Source organism: Cricetulus griseus, chromosome 3, assembly GCF_003668045.3.
Source record: "Cricetulus griseus strain 17A/GY chromosome 3, alternate assembly CriGri-PICRH-1.0, whole genome shotgun sequence".
Lineage (NCBI taxonomy): Eukaryota > Metazoa > Chordata > Mammalia > Rodentia > Cricetidae > Cricetulus > Cricetulus griseus.
Genome location: NC_048596.1, coordinates 182,009,282 through 182,033,121, shown reverse-complemented (window position 1 = coordinate 182,033,121; position 23,840 = coordinate 182,009,282). Strand labels below are relative to the sequence as shown.

The 23,840-nt window shown below is 43.9% G+C and overlaps 1 protein-coding gene across 1 annotated transcript in view; it reads left to right on the top strand.

Moving 5' to 3' along the window:
- Positions 1–23,840, top strand: part of Gfod2 (glucose-fructose oxidoreductase domain containing 2) — a 36,397-nt gene that overhangs the window by 2,987 nt on the left and 9,570 nt on the right. Inside the window, exon 2 of the mRNA XM_027405853.2 lies at positions 21,091–21,434. Within this exon, the coding sequence (XP_027261654.1) occupies positions 21,176–21,434 (259 nt within the window). The 5' untranslated portion in view covers positions 21,091–21,175. The remainder of the gene's footprint in view (positions 1–21,090; positions 21,435–23,840) is intronic.

Here is a 23,840-nt window from a genome sequence, read left to right as displayed (position 1 = left end):
GAATCTTTCTTTTAAATTTTGGATGCAGGTGTGTGCTTGTTGCCATTGAAGAAGAGAGTGTCAGAACCCCTGGAATTAGACTTATGGGTGGTTCGGGGACTAACAAATACTTTTAACTGCTGAGCTCCAGCCCCAAGTATGAATTTTTTTGTTTTGTTTTTAAGATTTATTTTGGGCAGTTGAAGAAATGGCTCATTGGTTAAGAGCATTGGCTACTTGCTCTTCAGGGGACCCAGATCTGATTCCCAGCAACCACGTGACAGCTCACAACTATCTGTAACTTTAGTTCTAGGGGATCCAACACCCTCTTCTGGCCTCCATGAGCACCAAGCACACATAGTACACAGATGTATAAGTAGGCAAAACACTCATACACATAAAATTTTAAAATTTTGGAGCTGGAGAGATTGCTCAGCCATTAGGAACCTTGAAAAATAACTTTTAAAGAAGAGATTGTGTGTGTATGTGTGTGTGTGTGTGTGTGTGTGTGTGTTTGTGTGTGTGTTTGTATGTATATGTACCATATGTGTGCTTGGTACCCTTGAGGGTCAGAAGAGGGTGTCAGATCTCCTGGTACTAGAGTTACAAATAGCTGTGAATTGTCATGTGGGTGCTAGGAACTGAACCCAGGACCCAGGTCCTCTGTCATAGCAATAAGTACTCTCTTGGTTTTTTTCTTTTTGGTTTTGAGACAGGGTTTCTCTGCGTAGCTTTGGAGCCTGTCCTGGAACTCCCTCGTAGACCAAGCTGGCCTTGAACTCACAGAGATCCCCAGTCTCTGCCTCCCAAGTGCTGGGAGTCAGTACTCTTATGAGGCATTGTTATGTTGGAATGTGCTCTATTTAGATAAGGCTTTATTGTGCTTCGTGGGTTGTGGAGTTTTTTTGTTTTGTTTTGTTGAGTTTTGCTATCAGACACTTTTTTTTTTTCCAAAGAAAGGTGAACTTATAGGAGACTCTTCAGGTGTTTCTAAGTTACTATGGCAATGAAACCTTTGACAAATAATTGCCTAGCACCCACTCCATTTTCAGGGTAAGTGAGGGCAACTATCAACTCTGACCTGCAATAAAGTAATCACTCGTGTTTGACAGTTGAGCTGCAAGGAACTCTTACCAGATAAACCAGAATCTACTTTCACTGAACTGACTTTCTGGTTTTCCTATAGGAGAAATAAAGAAGGCATTCAGTGCCCTCTGATAAAGTGAATCTGTGACACAGGGGTTAGTGGTTAAAACAGTGATTAGCCAGGCCAACCAGCACTTGGGAGGCAGAGGCAGGTGGGTCTTTGTGAGTTCCAGGACAGCCAGAGCTACATCGTGAGACCTGGTCTCAGAGAAAGGAAGGAAGGGAAGGAGGGAGGGAGTTTTTCTGCATATGTGTAAACCTCCGGGTTCAGGGCTCTACAGCAAACTCTACAGCAAAAGAGTTTATATTTGAAGATGAAAGAAACTACATTAGTTAAAAATTTAGATGTCATTTCATTTATTTGTTTTTCTTGTACTGGGCACCACCACTAAGGTATATTCCCAACCCCCTCAATTTCTTACCTCCTTTTTAAAAAGATATGGATAAAGAACAGCAGGGTACATGTGGAAGGCCAAGGCAAGAAGATTGCAAATTCCAAATTTGTGGGCTGCCGAGTGAGCTCAGAGCTGGACTTTGACAAAACCCTGCATCAAAATTAAAAGTGGAAGAGTCTCTGCCTAATATGCACACACGCTGGGTTCAGTCCCAGTACCATCGAAAGTTAAAATAAAAGATATTGAGGAAAAAAATCAAAGACTTCCCCATTCTATTAAATTTTTTTTCTTTTGGTTTTTGTAATAGCCCTGGCTGTCTTGGAACTCATTCTGTAGACCAGGCTGGTCTCAGACTCCTCACAGAGATCCACCTGCCTCTGCCTCTGCCTCCTGAGTGCTGGGATTAAAGCTGTACATCACACAGATCTTATGTTTGGGTTTTGTTTTGTTGTGTTTTAGGGTTATTAGATGTTGTGCATGCTAGGCAAATGTTTTACTGCTGAGCCACACTGCCCCAGCACCTCACTGTTCTCATGGTTAGGCAGCATTCCAAAGCAGAGGATAGTCCTTGTGCTCAGAAGCTTCTGCAGCCCCAGGGTGGCACATGCTAGAAAATGATTATCTCTGAGGGGATCCCATTTGGGAGTGGCTCTTGGAACCTGGTGAGTTGGAACCTTTGACCTGCTAGGTCTTCTCGGATTGTCAGAGAGAAGGGGTCAGTCAACTGTACTCTGTTTCTTTTCAGCCTTTTTGCGTTTATATTACTGTGTGGAGTGTTCAGGAGATCTAGCTTGTGTTTGGAGACTGTGGAGTAAATATTTAATATATTATTTCCTTATATGTTGTTACTCTCAAAATAATGTGTTGTATTTAAATGTGTGTGTGTGGGGGATGTTCATGTATGTGCACACACATGTTATTGTTATGACATGTGGAAGTCAGACCAGGCGTTGGTGGTGCACACCTTTAGTACCAGCATTCTGGAGACAGAGGCCAGTCTGCTCTCCAAAGTGAGGTCCAGGACAGCCAGGACTGTACACAGAGAAACCAAAACAAAAAAGGAAGTCAGAGAGAGCTTTTTGGAGCTGGCTCTCTGCTTCTACTTTTATATGGGTGCTGGAATTGAACTCAGGTCATCACACTTGTATAACTCTAGTTTACCCACTGAGCCATCTTGATGGGCCTGATCTTGATCATGCTGTCTTAGCTAGGGTTAATATTGCTCTGATTAAACACCATGACCAAAAGCAACTTGGGGATGAAAGGGTTTCCTTGGTTTATGCTTCCACGTCACAGTTCATCATTGGAGGCAGTCAGGACAGGAACTCAAACAGGGAAGGAACCTGGAAGCAGGAGCTGATGCAGAGGCCATGGAGGTGTGCTGCTTGCTGGCTTGCTCAGCCTGCTTTCTTATAGAACCTAGGCCCACCAGCCCAAGTTGCCCCCACACACACACAATGGCCTGACTCCTCTCACATCAGTCACTAAGAAAATGCCCCACAGTCTTGTCTACAACCCTTTCAATTAAGGCATTTTCCCAATTGAGCTTCCTATCTCTCAAGACTGTCAAGTTGCCATAAAACTTGCCAGCATACATGCTGTTTATTTTTAAATTAGTTTATTCTTCTTTCAATGCTTAAGATTCCTAATATTGGGGCTAGAAGAGATCGCTCATCGGTTAAGAGCACTGACTGTTCTTCCAGAGGTCATGAGTTCAATTCCCAGCAACCACATTGTGGCTCACAACCACCTTGAATGAGATCTAGTGCCCTCTGCTGGCATGTAGGCAGAAGACTGTATACATAATAAATAAAAAATCCTAAAAAAAAAAAAAAAGATTCCTAATATTTCCTAATATATTGATTGCTATCCAGAGAACATTTAAATGTATTTAAATAATTGCCAGATTATAAAGAAATGTTATCTGCAATGTACTTGTAAGAATGAATATTCAGGGACTTAGTATCTGCTTAATACTGAAAACACTGTTTTTGTCCTGAAAAAGTGTATAGTCTCAATAGTAAACAAGACATCATTCAAATAGCAACAGACAATTCTAAAATACTTTACAGCTGGCCCCCTTCATTACGTAATAACATAATAAAAAAGGAGTGGTGTGGCAAAAAAAAAAGTGTGACTACATTAGTTTACATCCCATAGTTAACATCTAGAGCAGTGGTTCTCAACCACCCTGATGGTGTAACCCTTTAATACAGTTTTTCATGTGGTGATGACCCCCCCAATCATGAAATTATTTTCATTGCTACTTCATAACTTTAATTTTGCTACTGTTAAGAATCGTAATGTAAATATCTGATATGCAGGATATCTGATATTCAACCCCTGTGAAAGGGTTGTTTGACTTTCCAAAGGGGTCATGACCCACAGGTTGAGAACTGCTGAACTAGAAGCTAGCTTTAAGCATAGTTATGGCCTAGCCAGTAAGCAAGAGTTTTCTTAGTTATTTACTTTGTGTGTGTATTCGAATGCCTCTGGGCATGTCCTTACCACAGTGTAGGTGTGGAGGTCAGAGGATAACTGGGAGTTAGTTTTTGTATAAACTGGGGGTTTTGGCACCATATGTATAAACTGAGGACATGACTGCTCGAAGGTATAACTGATGAGAAAATTTTTATTGTAGCTATGAGAGTGTGTACAGCCAGAGGCACCTGGAAGAGTCCACAGCAGAGAGAGAAAGTAGTAGATTAAAAGTGGCCAGCAGACTGGACTTGGCAATGAGAGAAAAGAGGATGGTAGGGAAAGAGTGTTCAGGCAAAGGAAACCAAGAAAGAGGAGGCTAAGATGGAAGGCAAAAGAGAGAACATGGCTAGATAATAAGGTTATAAGAATCTGAGAGGGGGCTGGAGAGATGGCTCAAAGCGGTTAAGAATCTGAGAAAGGAAAGCCCATGAACTGGAGAAGTTCAGGGGTGAGAAGAGCTGAGAACACATGGAGGCCAGCATGGACTTTGGTCTGCTAATGGGCACCACAGATACAGCCTTTTGGAAAAGACATTTCTCTCCTATCATGTTGGAGAATGCAACTCAGATCTGTAAGCCTGGATGAGTGCCTTTGCCTACAACCACTTTGCTGACCCTGGTAAGCAGATTTTTTTTTTTTTTTTTTTTAAGATTTATTATGAATGCAGTGTTCTGCCTGCATGTATGTCTCTAGGCCAGAAGAGGGCACCAGATTTCATTATAGATGCTTGTGAGCCACCATGTGGTTGCTGGGAATTGAACTCAAGACTTCTGGGAGAGTAGTCAGTGCTCTTAACCTCTGAGTCATCTCTCCAGCTCCGTGAGCAGATTTCTGCATACAAGTGAACCAGCAGCAGTGGGTGTGGTGGCTCATGCTTGTAATTCAGCAACTGCAAGGCTGAGGATCTCTGAGTTCAAAGCCAGCCTGATCTACATGGTGAGCTTCAGGCCAGCCAAGGCTATGTATTGAGATTATTTTTTTTTCTCAAAAGCAAAAACAAACAAAAAAGAAATTGAAAACTTCAAGGCTTATGTCAATTAGTTTGTCCACTGTAAAGCATAAGTAAAAAACTCACCTTGTTCTTGGCACCTCAAGTAAAACCAAACTATGTAACATAGTTGTGTCTAGGGGTGATGAGACAAGTGTATTGTTGGAGAGTTTGCCCTCAGTCCTTAAAGACAAACCATACGGCTTGGCACAGCCTAGTTCCCATGTCATCAGTCTCTCTGTTTAACTAGGGACAAGCAAGAAATGGGAACTGAGCTCCAGGGACATGGCTTGTTTGATTCACTCTTGCCTGCCCCAGGTCCCGACATGCCTGGCTCCTTGTGATTAAAAATGGTAGGAAATGCTGGGCAGTGGTGACACACACCTTTAATCCCAACACTTGGGAGGCAGAGGCAGGCAGATCTCTGAGTTTGAGGCCAGCCTGGTGTACACATTGAGTTCTAGGATAGCCAGAACTGAACAGTGAAACCTTGTCTCAAAAAAAAACAAAACAAAACAAAAAACAAAACAAAACAAAAAAAACAAAACAAGGTAGGAAATGAATGAGGAAAGAACTCTGGTGACTGTGTTGTTAAGGGGAAGGGGGGCCACAGGAGGAGCTTTGGGCTTGAGGGAAAGAGGAATTCCGGTTGGAGAAAGCTGGTAGTGAGCCAGTGGGAATTTCCAGCAGACCCTTAAGAATGGAGCCTGGGGTGGAGCTAAAGCTGTTTTGCCTGTGCTGGAGACTGAGAGTTAGGAATGTTTTCATGGAAGTCATGATAAAATTTAGGGGTTAGGTTAAATTGCTTGGAGAGAAAGGACTAGAATGTTCCTAGGCTGGTATCAGCCTGGTACTCACTATTGAAGCAATAGCAGAAAAAAAAAATGTTGCTTTTTTGGAGAAAGTGTCTCTTGTTTCCCAAGTTGTCCTCATATTTGCTATGTAACCAGCTTTTGATGAACTTTTGCTCTACTTGCCTCCACCTCCTGAGACCTGGGATTACAGGGTGGGCCATGTCATAGGGATTATGGGATGCTGGGGACCTAACCCAGGATTTTAAACATGCTAGGCAATCAAGGAACCAACTGATCTACATCCCCAGTCCCTCTTGCTGCTGTGCATGTGTCTGTGTGTCTGAGTTGGCATGTCTCTCTGTCTGTCTTCATGTCTCTGTGTGTGTCTTTGTGTCTCTTTCTGTGTTTGTCATTGTGTTTGTGTGTCTTGTCTGCATCTTCATGTCTGTGTATGTGTCTGTGTATGCCTGTCTTCTTGTTTCTGTGTCTGTCTTCCTGTCTTTGTGTCTCTTTCCGTCTGTCTTTGTGTCTGTATGTGTCTGAGTCTTCATGTCTCTCTCTCTCTCTGTGTATGTGTGTGTGTGTGTGTGTGTGTGTGTGTGTGTGTGTGTCTGTGTGTGTCTGTGTGTGTCTGTGTGTCTGTGTCTTCGTGTCTTCGTGTTCGTGTCTTTGACTTCGTGTCTGGGTTTGTGTGTTTGTGATTCTCTTTGTGTCTGTCTTCATGTCTGGGTGTATGTGTGTTTGTGTCTTTGAATCTCTCTGTGTGTCTGTCTGTCTGGGTGTGTATGTGTGTCTTTGCATCTCTCTCTGTGTGTCTGTGTGTTGTGGGTGTCTGTGTCTTTACATCTCTCTCTGTGTGTCTGTTTGTGTATGTGCTGTAAGACAGGATCTTATTCTGTTGCCCAGGCTGGTCTAATGGTTGGTATGTAGTCCCACCTCCCCTTAGACTCCTGGCAGTTCTCTTGCCTTTGTCTCCCGAGTGCTGGGATTACAGTCATGTGCACCATACCCAGTTTACCAGTTAAATGACTCAGTGGGTAAAGGCACTGTTGCTATCTGACAGCCTGAGTCTAAGTCCAAGTTCCAGTACCTACATAGTAGGAGAGAACCAAATTCTGCAAGTTGTTGCTACCTCTACAAGTGTGCACAATAGATAAGTGAATGTGACTTAAAAGAAACAATAGCCAGGAGTGGTGCCTCACACCTTCAATTCCAGCACTCAGGAGGCAAAGTCAGGTGAATCTTAGTTTGAGGCCAGCCTGGTCTACAAAGTGAGTTCTAGGATAGCCAGGACTGTTACATAAAGAAACCCTGTCTTGAAAAGAAAGACAGACAGACAGACAGACAGACAGACAGACAGACAGACAAACCAATAAGATCTGGTAGAGCTGGCAGAGGAATGCTTTTCTTATTACCAGTTGAAGCTTTGTAACCTAATAGCAAACTAAATGCATCTGTGGGTATTACATTTGCTTCTCCATTATGACCCAGTTAGATGACCCTTTGTGTGTGCAGGGTAGTTATGCCTCACAGAATAAGTCATTGGGCTGGTCTTTGGTGTCCTGTATACAGAGGAGTGGAGTGGAGAATTGGTGCGGCTGTGCTCTGAGGTGGTGGCTGCCTAGCAAGTTGCCCTGTCAGCTAGTGTTGCTGAGGGATAGCATCTCTTTCCTTTGTCCTGCTTTTGGTTTTGCGTCCAGTGGGAAGGTAGAAACTTGTGACCATATCGTGGAATCAGTGCAGGCACTGTTCAAATAAATAATATTTGTAGGAACAAGTTGGTAGGAGTCAATACCTGTTTCTCCTGTTCCACTTCCTTCCCTTTTCAGTTCTTTTCCACTCCCCTCTCCTTCCTTGTCCCTCCCTTCCCCTTTGTTTCTGTTTTTGTTTTTTCCGAGACAGGGTTTCTCTGTGGCTTTGGAGGCTGTCCTGGAACTAGCTCTTGTAGACCAGGCTGGTCTCACACTCACAGAGATCCACCTGTCTCTGCCTCCCAAGTGCTGGATTAAAGGCATGCGCCACCACCACCCAGCTCCACAGGACTATTTAAGTGAGGTTATATTCTTTAGGTAGTTTATACTCTTTAAACAAAAAACAAAACAAAACCAGTCATCTTTATTTTTTATTAAATACAGTCATTTATTGTGTGTGAGTGAGTGAGTGTGTGTGTGCTCAAAGAGGTCAGAAGACAACTTGTCAGAGTCAGTTCTCTCCTTTGGCCACAAGAGCCCCAGGCATTGAACTCTGGTTGTCAGGAGACACTGATGATAGTGGCTAGCTTGGGGCACGCATGTGTAAGGCAAAGTGGGAAAGTAGAGAGGTGTGAGGTGTCCTGCCCCAATGAGTACCTGTGTTAAGAGCATTGTCAAGACATTTGGAGCTTATCCTAAGGGTACTTCCCTTAGGCTGGGGAATTTAATGTTCAGGAGTAGGAAAATGTTGGGTATCTGGGTTAATTCAGTTAACATCAGGATGTCCAATTGATGGGGTACGGTGACACACTGTTGTGGGGGCAAGGTGGGGAAAGGGAGGCTTCATTGTTGCCATGTTTCTTTTAAACTGGTTAGGTTTGAATCACTAGCATTTGTTTGAGTCCTTTTAGTTTGTGGCATTTGACTGAACAAGCCTCCACGCTATCTACTGTGGTCCTCCAAACTTAAGACATATAGTATTCTTTTCTGGTAAGAGAGGGAAACTTAACTGCAAGGAGGACTAAGGTAACTGGTAGTGTGGTTTATATGATGGGAAGGAGGGGTCAAAGTTGTAGAAGTGGTTCTGGGTTAAGGGCACCCTTTTGAGAGCTCATGTTGCAACATAAGACACAGGGCAGGTAGCTATTCCTAGTCCTCAGTTTGCTGTCATCGGGTGCTTATTTTCTTTCCTGAACCACTAAAGCAGATTCTGTTCCAGATTACCAAGCTAAGGGCGTGCGTGCGTGCGTGCGTGCGTGTGTGTATGTGTGGGTGTGTGTGTGTGTGTGTTAATAATAGCCGTTCTCCTCGTTTACTTTGTACCTTATTTTTTGAGACAGAGTCTCTCACTGAACCTGGATTTCACAAATTTGGTTAGACTAGATGGCCAGCAAACCCCAAGACCTACCTGTCTCTGGTTTCTCAGCACTGGAACTATCTAACTGAGGACTAGGAATAGCTAGCTACCTGCCCTGTGTCTTACGTTGCAAGAGGGGCATAATGGCACCCCCCAGTTTTTTACATGGGTGTTGGAGAACTAAACACAGGTCCTCGTGGTTATACAGCAAGTACTTTACTGTCTGAGCCGTTTCTCCTTGTTTTGTTTGAAATAGGGATTTATTGTGGCACTGAGTATTTGGGTTACAGGCATGAACTACCATGCCTGACTGGAAATCTCCTTCCCCCTCTCTTTCCCAGAGGGGCAGGGCATAAGCCTATAACTCTGTCTTTCTCTTTTTCCCTCTCCTCTCCTCCCTCACTACCTCTCTTCTCTCTCTCTCTCTCTCTCTCTCTCTCTCTCTCTCTCTCTCTCTCTCTCTCTCCAGGTTCTGGAATGAAGCCACCATACCTGTTTTTTATGCAATGTTAGGTAGGAATAGAACCAGTGCTTCATGTGTGCTACTCTACCAACTAAATAGCAGCCCCATATCTAATTTTGTAACTAGAGATCTATTAATTACATTTGTATACATATGTATACAAGACCCTACTGAACTCTATGTAGCTTTTCCTTTGTCTTTGTTTTTAGATAAGGTCTCAATATGTAGCCTATGTTGGCCTAGAACTCAAAATCCTCCTGCCTCAGTTTCTCAGGTGCTATGATTACAGGGATGAATCACTATGGCCATCTCTATGTTTATTGTTTTTAGTTTTTTTTTTAACTTGGGTTTTTGTTGTTGTTTTATTTGTTTATTTTTGAGACAGGTTCTCACTAAGTAATCCTGGCTAGCCTCTCCTATGTAGACTTGACTCTGGAACTCACAAAGATCCTCTTGCCTCTGTCTCCTGAGTGCTGGGATTAAAGGTGTGCTGCACCACCACTACCACCACCACCCAGCTATCTCTATATACAATTTTTATTAGCTCAGTAAATGTGTTGTGGTCTCTTGACTATGTGGGAACAAGGTCTGAATATTTCTTTCTTTCTTTTTCCCAGAGCATACTTATTAAACATTTATTATATGCTAACTACCAATGATAAAACATTGGAAAAGGGCTGGAGAGATGGCTCAGAGGTTAAGAGCACTGGCTGCTCTTCCAGAGGTCCTGAGTTCAATTCCCAGCAACCACATGGTGGCTCACAACCATCTATAAAGAGATCTGATGCCCTCTTCTGGCATAAAGTCATACATGCAGATAGTGTATAAAATAAATAAATAAATCTTTAAAAAAAATTGGAAAAATGCCGGGTGTTGGTGGTGCATGCCTTAAATCCTTAACACTCAGGAGGCAGAGGCAGGCGAATCTCTGTGAGTTCGAGGCCAGCCTGGTCTCCAGAGCGAGTGCCGGGAGAGGCTCCAAAGCTACACAGAGAAACCCTGTCTCGGAACCCCCCCCCAAAAAAAAAAAAAAATCTAATCCAGAGGCTGGAGAGATGGCTCAGAGGTTAAGAGCATTGACTGCTCTTCCAGATGTCCTGAGTTCAATTCCCAGCAACCACATGGTGGCTCACAGCCATCCGTTATGAGATCTGGTGCCCTCTTCTGGTGTGCAGATATACATGGAAGCAGAATGTTGTATACATAATAAATAAAATCTTTAAAAAAAAATCTAATCCATTTTGTTATCTTACACCACCAATGCTTAAGACTTTTCTGAGAAAGTCAGATAATGGTCTAGTTTAAACTCTGTGACATGTAACCTGAATGAAAATGATAGAACTTTAGCATGAATCCATTTTGACTTTTAACCTGGTGTGTTGGGACCTAATGTAACAAGCAGACAGGCTTCTTCTGACTTAAAGTCTCATTCCTATGTCAGCTGCCTAATGAAGTCAACCACTTAATCAGAATCTGTGACTTCCACACAGTGAGGTAGAGTGTTCTTTCCCAGTCACTATACTTTGTCAGCTCAGAACCTCCTGAACTGTATAACTCAAGGATAGGGCATGGGTTAGCATATATCTTTTGTTTAAAGGGCCAGTTTTACCTATCTTAGGCTTTGTGAGCCCTTGTAGCTTTGAGCAACAATTAATAGAATGGGTAAATGGGGGAGCTGGAGAGATGGCTCAGAGGTTCAGAGCACTGGCTGTTCTTCCAGACGACTCAAATTCAGTTCACACATCTGTATGTAGTTCCAGTTCCAGGGGATCTGACACTCTTTGCTGGCCTTCATAGGCATGGATATGGTGCGCAGACATATATGCTGGCAAAATGCTCACACACATAAAATAAATAAATAATAATTTAAAGAAAAGGATGGGTAAATGGGTGGGTGTGACTGTGTTTCAATAAAGCTTTATTTATAAAACCAGGCATCAGATTAGAATTGGTTCTCCTTCCTTCCTTCCTTCCTTTTTTTTTTTTTTTTTGACAGGGTTTCTCTATGGCCTTGGAGGCTGTCCTGGAACTAGCTCTTGTAGGCTGGTCTCGAACTCACACAGATCCACCTGCCTCTGCCTTCCGAGTGCTGGGATTAAAGGCATGCGCCACCACTGCCCGGCCCTTTCTTCCTTCCTTCCTTTCTTTCTTTCTTTCTTTCTTTCTTTCTTTCTTTCTTTCTTTCTTTCCTTTTTTGGTTTTTCGAGATAAGGTTTCTCTGTAGCTTGGAGCCTATCCTGGTATTGGGGTGCTGGAATTAAAGGTGTGTGCCACCAACGCCCAGCCATTTCTTTCTCTTTAGGACACTACAGTTTCTTAAGTTTTTTTAGGCTTAGAACATTACTGCCATTTGTTGAATTGTAATTTATTTATTTTTAGTTTGATTATTGAGGATAATCTTAAAGCCCAATGTAGCCAGTGATGACTTTGGACTTCTGATCTTCCTGACTCTACTTCCCAAGTATTGGTATTTCAGGCATGTCTGCCATCTCTGGGTTATGCAGTGCCAGAGGTGGAGCTCCAGGTCCTTATGCATGCTAGGCAAACACTATACCAAATGGGCTGTGTCCCCAGTTCTTGAAGTATAATTTATGTTCCAGTAAAATTTATCCCTTTTTAGTGTACAATGCTAAATTTTGACAAACATCTAACCACAACTATAGTTAAGTTATAGAATAACACACACACACACACACACACACACACACACACACACACACACACACACATACACACTCCCTTGTGTCCTTTTATATCATACCCATATCTCCAGTCTGAAACAACTACTGATCTGGTTTTGCCCATATAGTTTTACCTTTTCCATTATCTTTATTAAGGGGCATCAAACAGCCCAGGCTTCACACACCAAGCTCGGAAAAGGTGTATATTTAACTTTATAAGATGGCAAACTGCTTTCTAAAGTGGCTGTACCAATGTGATATTTTGGCTCATACCTATAATTCCAGCACTTGGGAGTCTGGGGCAGGAGGATCATCTTAAGCTTGAGGCCAGTGTAGGCTAGAGAATGAGATTGTCTCAAAGCACCAAGTCAAACCAGCAACAAAAACAAAGTGGCTGTATCATTTTGCATTTTGACCCCCACCTAACAGTTGCTTCCTCTCCTTTCCAGTATTTGTCTCCATCTTCCTTCCTAGTAATTCCTTACAATGTTGTCCGGGCTAATCTTGAACTCCTGGGCTGAAGTGATTCTTCCACTTCAGCCTTCTAAGTAGCCCAAACTACACAGCATGTGCCATGTGCCACTGTGCCTAGCTTCCTACCAGCTTTCTGAGTTTCTGAATTTTAGGCATTCAAATGTGTGTTGTTGTGTTGAGTCAGGTTTAACACATGCAGGTGGTAGTGCTGCACGCCTTTAATCCTAGCACTCAGGAGGCAGAGGCAGGTAGATCTCTGAGTTTGAGGCCAGCCTGGTCTGCAGAGTGACCAGGTCTGCAGGACTACACAGAGAGACCCTGCCTCAAACAAACAAACAAACAAACAAACACAGAAAGAAAATAAAAAACCCATAAAAACAACAATAATACAATTTAATTATCCAGTGGTTACTGATATTTGAGTGCTATAACTGAAGCACCTTGGTACTCCTGGATTAAACTTGCCTTGGTCATGATATGTTATCCTTCCTTTTGACACATGACTAGATTTGGTTTGGCTTTTCTGCTTTTTTAAATTGATTTTTAAGAGGGGGGGGATGTGTGTGTTTATAGTACCCACAGAGGCTGTGCCAGATCCTCTGGAACTGGAGTTGCAGATGATTGAGTCAACATTTTGGTGCTGGGAATTGAACCCAGGTCTTCTGCAAAAGCAAGCAGTGCTCTTAACTGCTGAGCCAGCCCCCTCCCCACTTTGAAGACATAGACTCTCTATGTAGCCCTGGCTGTCCTGGAACTCACTATGTAGACGAGGCTGGCCTCAAACTCTCAGAGATCCGCCTGCCTCTGCCTCAAGTACTGGGATTAGAAGCATACACTAACACTCCTAACCTAATATTTTGAGGGATTTTGTTCCCCTACTTATGAGAAGTGTTGGTCTGCAGTTCCATGTTGATTTTGGTCCCTCTTCTGCCCTTGTTAGTTCCTATTGATATTTGTCGGTTACATCCACTGTATTCTGGCCATCATCCTTCCTTGTCTCTCTGTATATGCATGTGTATTGGTATTCATGTGTGTGGAAGCCAGAGGACAATGCTCAATGTCTTGTTTTCTACCTTTTTTATTTAAAAAATATATAGCTGGATAGTGATGGCACACGCCTTTTAATCCCAGCACTTGGGAGGCAGAGGCAGGAGGATCTGAGTTCGAGGCCAGTCTGGTCTACAGAGTGAGTTCTAGGACAGCTAAAGCTACACAGAGAAACTCTGTCTCAAAAACACCAAACAAAAAATTATTTTCTGTGTATAGTGTTTGCCTGAATGTATGCCTGTGCACCATGTCTGTGCAGTGCCTGCTGAAGATACTGGATCCCCTGGGATTGTAGCTACAGATGGTTTTGAGCTACCATATAGATTCAGGGAATTGAACCTGGGTTCACTAGATGAGCAACCAGTGTTATTAACTGTTGAAACACCTTCACACCCAGATAGGTAGGAAGGTAGACAGACAGACAGACAGACAGACAGACCTTTTAAACTTTTTTTGTTTTGTGTTTTGAGACAGGGTTCCTCTGTGTAGCCCTGGCTGTCCTGGAACTTTCTCTGTAGACCAAGCTGGCCTTGAACTTGCCTCCTGAGTGCAAGGAATTTTTTTGTTTGTTTTTTGAGACAGGGTTTCTCTGTATTCCTTTGGAAGTTGTCCTGGAACTCGCTCTGTAGAGCAGGCTGGCCTCAAACTCAGAGATCCACTTGCCTCTGCCTCCCAAGTGCTGGGGTTAAAGGCGTGCGCCACCAATGCCCAGCTGTTGAGTGCAAGGATTAAAGGTGTATGCTACTACTGCGTGGCTAAATTAAAACATTTAGTGTGGATGTGTACTAGATAGTATTTATGTCAACTTGACATAAGCTAACGTCATCCAAGAGGAGGGAAGCTCAGTTGAGAAAATGCCTCCATAAGATTGGGCTGTAGGCAAGCCTGTAGGGCATTTTCTTTTTTTTTTTTTTTTCTTTAAAGATTCATTTATTTATTTATTTATTTATTTATTTATTTATGTATACAGTGTTCTGCCTGCATGTGTCCCTGCAGGCCAGAATTGGGTACCAGACCTCATATAGATGGTTGTAAGCCACCATGTGGGTGCTGGGAATTGAACTCAGGACCTCTGTAAGAACAGCCAGTGCTCTTAACCTCTGAGGCATCTCTCCAGCCCTGGCATTTTCTTAATTAGTGATTGATGGGGGAGAGCCCACACCATCATGGGTAGGGCCATCTCTGTGGTGGTCCTGGGTTATATAAGAAAACAGGCTGAGCAAGTCATGAGGAGCAAGCTAGCAAGCAGCAGTCTTCCATGGCCTCTGCATCAGCTCCTGCCTCCAGGTTCTTGCCCTACTTGAGTTCCTGCCCTCACTGCTTTTGATAATGAACTGTGAGTGATATGATATGGAACTGTGAATGAAATAACCCTTTTTTTCCCCAAGATGCTTTGATTATGGTGTTTCATCACAGCAATAGTAATCTTAACTAAAACAACACATTTGAACATATATATAGGTCTGTGCATATGTTGTGTCTCAAGTGTGGAGGTTGAGAACAACTTGTGGGAATTGGTGTTTTCCTTCTACTGTGTTAGTCCAGGGATCAAAATCAGGTCTTCAGACTTAGTGGTACGAGCCTTTACCTGCTAAGCCATCTCGCCAGCCCCTCCACCTTTTGCTTTTGTTTTTCCCCTGTGTATGTGTGTGGGTGTATGAGCTTGTGGTTGATAGTGGAGATCTTCCTCCATTGCTCATCTTATGCTTTGAGTCAGAGTCTCACAGTCAAAGCAGAGCTCACTGATATGTCTAGTCTAGCTATCTAGCTTGCTCTGGAGATCCTGTCTCCATCTTCCAAGCCTAGAATTACAGATGGCTAGCTATGCCCATCCAGCATTTACATCAATTCAGTGGATCTGAATTCCTGCTTGTATAACAAGTGCTTTAACCATTGTGCCATCTGTCCAACCCTTCTACCTTAATTTCTGAGAGATGAGCAGAGCATGTCACTGAATCCAGAGCTTTCTGATTTAGCTCGATTAGCTACCCAGAAAGCCTCAGGGATCTTTCTTTCTCGATTCATGGGCCTGGCTTTTTGTGGGATACTAGGGATCCAATCACAGGTCCTTATGCTTGTGTGGCAAGCACTTTACTGAGCCACCTTCCCAGCCTTTCCTTGTCTTTTGTTATTGTAACTGTTTTTACCAAAAATCAGCCTTCTAAATCTATTCTACCTTCAGCTTTGTGCCAACTTTAAAAAGGAAATCAGTGGTTCTTAGCTGCTTACAAGAAACAAGCAGTATACTTGGGGTTAATAAGAAACCGTGAATAAAGGGATTATTTATAATTGCAATGGCTACGTGGCCCAATAATGGATAGTAGAGCACCAAGCATCTGTTAAGGACTGACAGTACCTGTTTACCTCCATCCCAGATACAATGGAGGAAAAGTAGGTGTGACTGGAGCCCAGCCAAACCTTTGGCCAAGGAAGTTTACTCAATAGTCCCCCATAGGAGTTGTGACCTCAGTCAAAGAATATAAATCCTGGTAGAACCATATCTTTGAAAAGAGAGAGATCACAGGATAAGTGCCTTGACCTTCCTGCTCTCAGATTTCTTCTAGTGACTCTAGCTGGAGTCTTGCTTCTTAGAGATTGGCCTTCTGAATCTCGAGGCAGCAGGGTAGACCAGGAGGACCAAGCATACCATCTGCCACAGTCCATCCTTAGTCTACCTTGATGCCACCAGCCCTGGCTCCTGCCTGCCTTTCTGACTCGTCATCCCTTGAACTTGGGGTTTTCGTGTTTTTATACCCCACAGCCCCCTGTTAAACATCCCATAAAGATTTGATACATAAACAGATTGTGTTGGCTGAGTGGTAGACCTGAGGCAAACAGTAAGTTTGATGGGGAAGGACCTTTTCTGGTTCACACTCATCCCTAAGAATAAGAGTCAAGCTGCTGATGTGGGGCTGTGGTGATGCACACCTTAAATCCCAGCACTCAGGAGGCAGAGGCAGGCAGAGTTTGAGGCCAGCCCGGTCTACAGATTGAGTTTGAGGACAGGCTCCAAAGCTACACAGAGAAACCCTGTCTTGGGGAGAAGGGGGCGGGGCAAGAGTCGAGCTGCTCTAAGTGCACACATGTTCCACAGTAATGTTCAGAGTCTCAGGAGAGCCAAGTAACCTGTGGAGTTTTTCACAGTTTGTGGCAGGTCTGCTGCTCACAGCCAGCTGTGGGATGTTGAAAAAGTCTCTCTGAGCTTCTGTTTTCTCAGCTTTAAGACAAGACTGTATGGACTTAAAAACAGGCTAATACTGCCTGATCGGCTGTTGTTTGTTTTACAAGACAGGGTTTCTCTGTGTAGCCCTAGCTGTCCTGGAACCAACTCTGTAGTCTGGCCTGGCCTCGAACTCACAGAGATCTGCCTGCCTCTACCTCTTGAGTGCTGGGATTAAAAGGCATGCGTCACCACCGCGTGGCTGTTTGTTTGTTTTGTGTGTAGAGGGTGTAGTGCCTGCGTGTGTGTGATGCCCAAATCTGGGCATGTGGCTATGGAGTTCAAAGAAAGATGCCAGGTGGCCTCCTCTATTACTCTGCACCTTGTTTGGTTGGAAAGGGTCTCTCACTGAACCTGAAGTTCTCTGTTCTGATTAGACTGGTTGACCTGCAAACTCTTGGGAACCAGCTGTCTATGCACCCCAAATGCTGAATATTAGATATCAGCTTATTTGAAAATGAAATTTTGGGCCAGTTAGGTGACTCAGTGGGCACAGGCATTTGTTGCACTAGCTTGATGGCCTAAATTTGGTCCCCAGAACCTATGGTGAAGAAAACTAACTTCCAGAAGTTATTCTCTGGAAGTTACATATATGCCTTTGATATGTGCATGTCTACACTCAAACACAATGCAATACAATAAATACTTTAGCTCCAGAAAAGCATGCAACTTTGAGCTGGTTGTGGTAGTGTACTTGGTAGGTACACGTCGAAGGAGTTCAAGGTCACTTTTCAGCTACATGGTGAGTTAGAAGCTAGTTAGATCCTGACTGAAAAAAAAAAAAAAAAAAAAGATTCCATTTCTCTCTGCTTCCTGTCTGTGGACTCCATGTGACCAGCTACCTCCTGCAGCCATTGTCTTATGTCATGATGGACCATCCCCTAGAACTGTAAGCCAAAATAAAAACCTTTAAAAACCAGCAAACATAAAGCAGTAAATCTCAACATATTTCCCTGTATTTCACTGTAGCTTCTTACTTTCTTGCTGACAAGTCATTGGTAAAAGAAAGGCTTCTCTCTACTGACAACAAATCTTTTTTTTCCTCTTTTAAAAATGTTATTTAGTTAGCATATAAAATTATTGTTGTTTTTACTCTCTTGACTTTTTGAGGGGCCCACCACCCAGCTCCCAAATAAATCATACATGGAGTCTTATTACTTACAAATGCCCAGCCTTGGCTTGGCTTGTTTCTAGCCAGCTTTTCTTATCATAACTTAACTCTTCTACCTTTTCCCTCTGGGCTTTCTTCCTTCTGTATATCTTACTTTCCTTCTTATTCTGTGGCTGAATGGATGGCCAGGTGGCTGGCCCCAGATATCCTCCCATCTCCTTCTCTTGCTCTTTAGTCCTGGGTTCTCCTATTTATCCTCTCTGCCTGCCAGCCCCGCCTGTCCTTGTGCCCACCTCACTATTGGCCATTCAGCTCTTTATTAGGACCAGCAGGTATTTTAGACAGGCAAAGAATCACAGCTCCGCAGAGTTAAACAAATGCAGCATAAACAAAAGTCACACACCTTAATATTCTACATAGAATAATGGGATTAATTACAGCATTTTTCTCCATTTTTTAATTTAAATTAGAAACAGGATTGTTTTACATGTCAATTCCAGTTCCCTCTCCCTCCCCTCCTCCTTTGCCCCCTACTTACATATTTTTAAACATATATATCATTGTACTTTGCTCATGTCATATCCCCTTCCACATATATATAGAGACTGTAAGTCCAAAGACACATTATCCTTTTTTCTTTCTTTCTTTTTTTTTCTTTTCTTTTTTTGAGACAGGGTTTCTGTGTATAACAAAACAGCTCTGGCTGTTCTGGATCTGGCTCTGTAGACCAGGCTGCCCTCAAACTCACAGAAATCCACCTGCCTCTGCCTCCCAAGTGTACCACCACAGCCCGGCCATAATCAATCTTTTTTAAAAAGCTGAGCTCTCTGGCTATATATGATAGTACACACCTGTAATCACAGTTCTGGGGAAGCTGAGACAGGCACATTGCTGTGAGTTTAACTTCAGCCTGAGTTACACAGTGAGTTCTAGGCTATAGTGTGAAACATGTCTCAAAAAACCTGAGGGGGTGGCCGGGCAGTGGTGGCGCACGCCTTTAGTCCCAGCACTCGGGACGCAGAGGCAGGCGGATCTCTGTGAGTTCCAGACCAGCCTGGTCTACTAGAGCTAGTTCAGGACAGCTCCAAAGCCACAGAGAAACCCTATCTCAAAAAACCGAAAAACAAACCAAACAAAACCTGAGGGGGTGTGTTTGAGAGAAAGAAAGTGATCAACTTCCTTGGCCACCCAACTGAAGGCCACCCAGCTGGTAAGTGGCAGAGTCAGGACTTGAATGCAAGCTTCTGACCTCTATACTGCCTTCCCCTCACCTAGTGCTTGTACTCTGCATTCCTGACAAGATGCACTGATTGGAATTCATATGCGCTCATGAGGCTGCATTTGGATAGGTCTTCAGGGGCATGTGAAAGGCGTATGCAAAGATTTTAAGACAAAGAGAAAGAAATTTAGGGGTGAGAAAGTAGCTGTTGAAATGAACCAGGAAAACTAGCTGTTCCTGCTTGAGCAGGAAACACCCAATCATCCAGCTTGGTTAGTCTCATGCCATTTAACTTCTTTAGAGGACCTTTATGGGTGTTAGTGAAGCTGCCCTTGAGTCAGTGGTAGTAAAACAGGTTATTAAAAAATCTAATCCAGGCCGAGCGTTGGTGGCACACACCTTTAATCCCAGCACTCAGGAGGCAGAGGCAGGCAGATCTCTGTGAGTTCGAGGCCAGCCTGGTCTCCAGAAAAGTGCCAGGATAGGCTCCAAAGCTACACAGAGAAACCCTATCTCGGAAACTCCCCCCCCCCAAAAAAAATCTAATCCAGAGGCTGGAGAGATGGCTCAGAGGCTAAGAGCATTGACTGCTCTTCCAGATGTCCTGAGTTCAATTCCCAGCAACCACATGGTGGCTCACAGCCATCCGTTATGAGATCTGGTGCCCTCTTCTGGTGTGCAGATATACATGGAAGCAGAATGTTGTATACATAATAAATAAAATCTTTAAAAAAAAAATCTAATCCATTTTGTTATCTTACACCACCAATGCTTAAGAAATCTATCTATCCCTGGGCAATGGTGGTGCACACCTTTTTTTTTTTTTTTTTTTTTTTTTGAGACAAGGTTTCTCTGTGGCTTTGGAGGCTGTCCTGGAACTAGCTCTTGTAGACCAGGCTGGTCTCGAACTCACACAGATCCACCTGCCTCTGCCTCCCGAGTGCTGGGATTAAAGGCGTGGGCCACCAATGCCCGGCGGTGCACACCTTTTAAACCTAGCACTTTCAAGGAAGAAGCTGGTGGATTTCTGAGTTCAAAGCCAGCCTAGTCTGTACGTCAAGTTCCAGGACAGCAAGGACTACACAGAGCCACCACCACCACCACCACCACCCCTGTACTCATACTCACAGAGATCCACCCCCCTCTGCTCCTGGGTGCTAGGACGTGTCACCAGGCTTGGGTTCCTTTTTCTTTTCAGTCTTTTTTGAGACAGACTCCTGTTATATAGGTCAGGCTGGCCTCACATGCACAGTTCTCCTTCCTCAGATTTCCAAGTGTTCCCTGGTGAATACCTAATCACAAAAAAAGGAAAAGAGAACATTTTTTTTTTTTTTTGTTCGTTTCTTTGGAGACTCAAACTTGACCTCACGGATGCATGGCAAGCTTCATTAAGCTTCACCAGTGCTTGTCTTCATAGTGCTGCAACCATAGCTGCTTCTCCTTTCTTTGTATGCTGCTTTTTATTTCCTACTTTTTCTTGTCAGTGTTTACAGCAAGAAAACTTTAAGGGCTGGAGAAATGACTCAGAAGTTAAGAGCATTGTTGCGCTTGCAGAGGACCCAGGTTCAGTTCCCGGCACCCACATGGAGGTTCACTATCGCCTGGAACTCCAATTCCAGGGGATCCAATGCCCTCTTTTGGCCTCCATGGTTTCCTGCACATTTGTGATGCACAGACATATACCTAGGCACGCACACACACACACATTAAGTAGATAAATACTTATTAAAAGAAGGAAGTTCAAGATCAATCCTTTTTGTTGTTGAACTCTTGAAGGCTAAATTACTTGCCCAGAATTATGCTGAAACTTTAGTAGAATAAGATTTGACCTCCACTTCTCATTTGTTTTCTCTGTGTCTAACAGGTGACTAAGTTGTGGTATCTGTCAGTGTTCTAGGAACAAGAGCCTTCAGCTTTTTATTTTTTGGAAAAATACCTTATTTGTGCTTTGGGGGCAGAGAACTTATTGCTTCCATATACCCAAGAATGTACGTTCCAGTGAGCGTGATCTCCACCACTAACTGTTACTTTCTTACTGTTTTAGGAGCCATGTTTGAGCAAGACTATGGGAAGGTCAACTCCGTTCTGGAGACCCTTGTAAGGAGATGAGTTGTTGAGCAGAGGCCAGGATGAAGTTGCTGCCAGGAGTGGGCGTGTTTGGGACTGGCAGCTCAGCCCGGGTCCTAGTGCCGCTGCTTCGGGCAGAGGGGTTCACTGTGGAGGCCCTGTGGGGGAAGACCGAGGAGGAAGCAAAGCAGCTGGCTGAGGAGATGAACATCACCTTTTACACCAGCCGCACTGATGACGTCTTGCTGCACCAAGATGTAGACCTGGTGTGCATCAACATCCCCCCTCCACTCACCCGGCAGATATCCGTGAAGGCTCTAGGTATGCACTTCAGGCCATAGGAGGCAGAGTGTGTATTCTTCTGGGCAGTCCTTCTTTGTCTGCATCTGCAAGTAGTACCCTGGGACATCACTGGGGCAGGGCTGGGGAAGGTATGTTGGAGATTCTAAAAGCTCTAAAAAACAAAAAAAGGGGTTGGACCTTCTCTTCCTCCTATTCACTAGTAACCCTCTGAGCAGAAACGCAGCCTATCAAGAAACTAGAGACAGTTGCACTTCTTGACTGTCAGGTCTGCCTCTGGGAAGTCAGCATTCCCTGGACCCTGTGACTCAGTTGTGACTGATGTGTTTGTTCTGTCATTCTGTAGCACACAGCACCACAGGAAGGAGAGGAGGCTGTCTAGAAGGCTACTGTTTCCCGTGCTTTGTCAGCCCTTGACTGTAGTGAGCACCACCCTTCCTGTCAAGCTGCAATCTCATGTTGCCAGACAGCAGGAAGGCTCTCTGTCATTCCTGGCTTTCCTGACACCTGTCACTTGCTCACATTTCCATTCCCTTGGGAAACTGGGCTTGGGAACCTCTGACCCTGGCTGGGTGTGACCTGGTCAACTGATCTTCAGTTCCTAGTGAGTTCCTCTTGCCTGTGAACTATAGACAGATTTTTCTTTTCATCATCCGTATCTTGAGATGACATTTTACTATGTAGCCCAGGCTATCCCCCCAACTCACAATCCTGCCTCACCCTTCTGAGTGCTGGAATTATATGTGCCACTGCTCCTAGCTTCTTTTCTTTCTGTTGTTGGATCTATCTCTCTTGTTCTTTTTCTTTGTGTCACTTTTGTTTTTAATTAAGGTTCCAAGCTTTAAAATGGCAGTCTTTTTAGAGTTGGAAGAAGACAGACAGTAGCTGTTGAATAGTCTAATTTTAGCTCAGCTCCTTTAGACCTGGAGCATGTAAGAAGTGCTTACAATTACCTAAAACTTCTATTTACCTGTTTAACTCCCATTTAACTTCCATTAAGCATGTTTCTTGGCTTGTGCTATCATATGGAAAGCACATGAAAAGGTATAAAGTGTGAAAAACAGCAATATGAGGCACACAACACTGACACAGACTTGCAGATAAGGGACACGGACCGATGTTTTCTCAGACTTCTCATGCCAGTTAGAAGAACCACGTCTTTTGGCTATCGAAGGCATAAAGTAGAACGGCGAGGCCTGTGTATGTCTAGTTAGCCACCTATTGTGTGCTCTCATTTTCTTAGAGAGAGTTCTGCCTTGACTCAGTACTGTGGAAGAGGCTCACAGAACTTGTCCAGTTCCCCCTACACTGCAGGAGTCCCCACACAGCACCACCAAAGAAGCAGTGTCACCTGAGACAGTTGTAAGAATAGAACTGTAATTTCTCAAGCCCCTCAAGCCTGCTGCCTCCTGGGGCATGCCCCACACTGTGGCTGGCCAGCTTCCTAGGTGGTTCTGATTCACGCTGTGGGTGAAGGATCACAGACCCATTGTAAAGTCTTTGTTGTCAGTTAAAGAATGTGGCTTAGTTGATAGAGTTTTTGCTGTACCAGGGCTTAGTCTCCAGAGCCACCTAAGACTCAGTGTGATGATATGTATATACCTGCAATCCCAGCATTTGGGAGGTGTGGCAGGAAGATCAGAAGATCAAATTCTCTTGGCTCCATAATGAGTTCAAGGGCAAAATGAGATACATGGAAAAACTGTGTTTAAAAAAGAAAAGGAAAGCTGGGCAGTGATGGAGTGTGCCTTTAATCCCAGCACTCAAGAGGCAGAGGCAAGCCGATCTCTGTGAGCTCAAGACCAGCCTGGTCTACAGAGCAAGTTCCAGGACAGCCAGAGCTGTTACACAGAGAAACCGTGTTTTGAGGAAGGAAGGAAGGAAGGAAGGAAGGAAGGAAGGAAGGAAGGAAGGAAGGAAGGAGGGAAGGAAGGGAAGGAAGGGAAGGAAGGGAAGGAAGGGAAGGAAGGGAAGGAAGGAGAAAGAAAGAAAGAAAGAAAGAAAGAAAGAAAGAAAGAAAGAAAAAGAGGGCCCGTGAGACGGCTTTGTGGTTAAAAGCATGTGCTGCCAAGGCTGGCAACCTGAGTTTGATCTCCTGAATCCACATGGTAAAAGGAGAGGCTGACTTCTTAGTTTTCCTCTGAATCTGAGGCCCACTGGGACTTGGGGGTGTAGCTCAGGCAGAGCTAGTATACATGAGGCTTTGGGTTCAGTCCCTAGAACCCCAAACAAAAGAAAAAGAAGAGAATGTAACTGAGGCCCAGGAATGTTACTTGAATATTTTCTAAGTCTTGAGCTGTAGACAAAATTGCTTTTCCTTCTCATTAGAGTAGTTTTTTGTTTTGATTTTGTGTTTGTGGTATCCATGTGTGCACAGTGTGTGGGAATGCATGTCCCTTCATGCCACATATAGAGACTGGAGGTTGA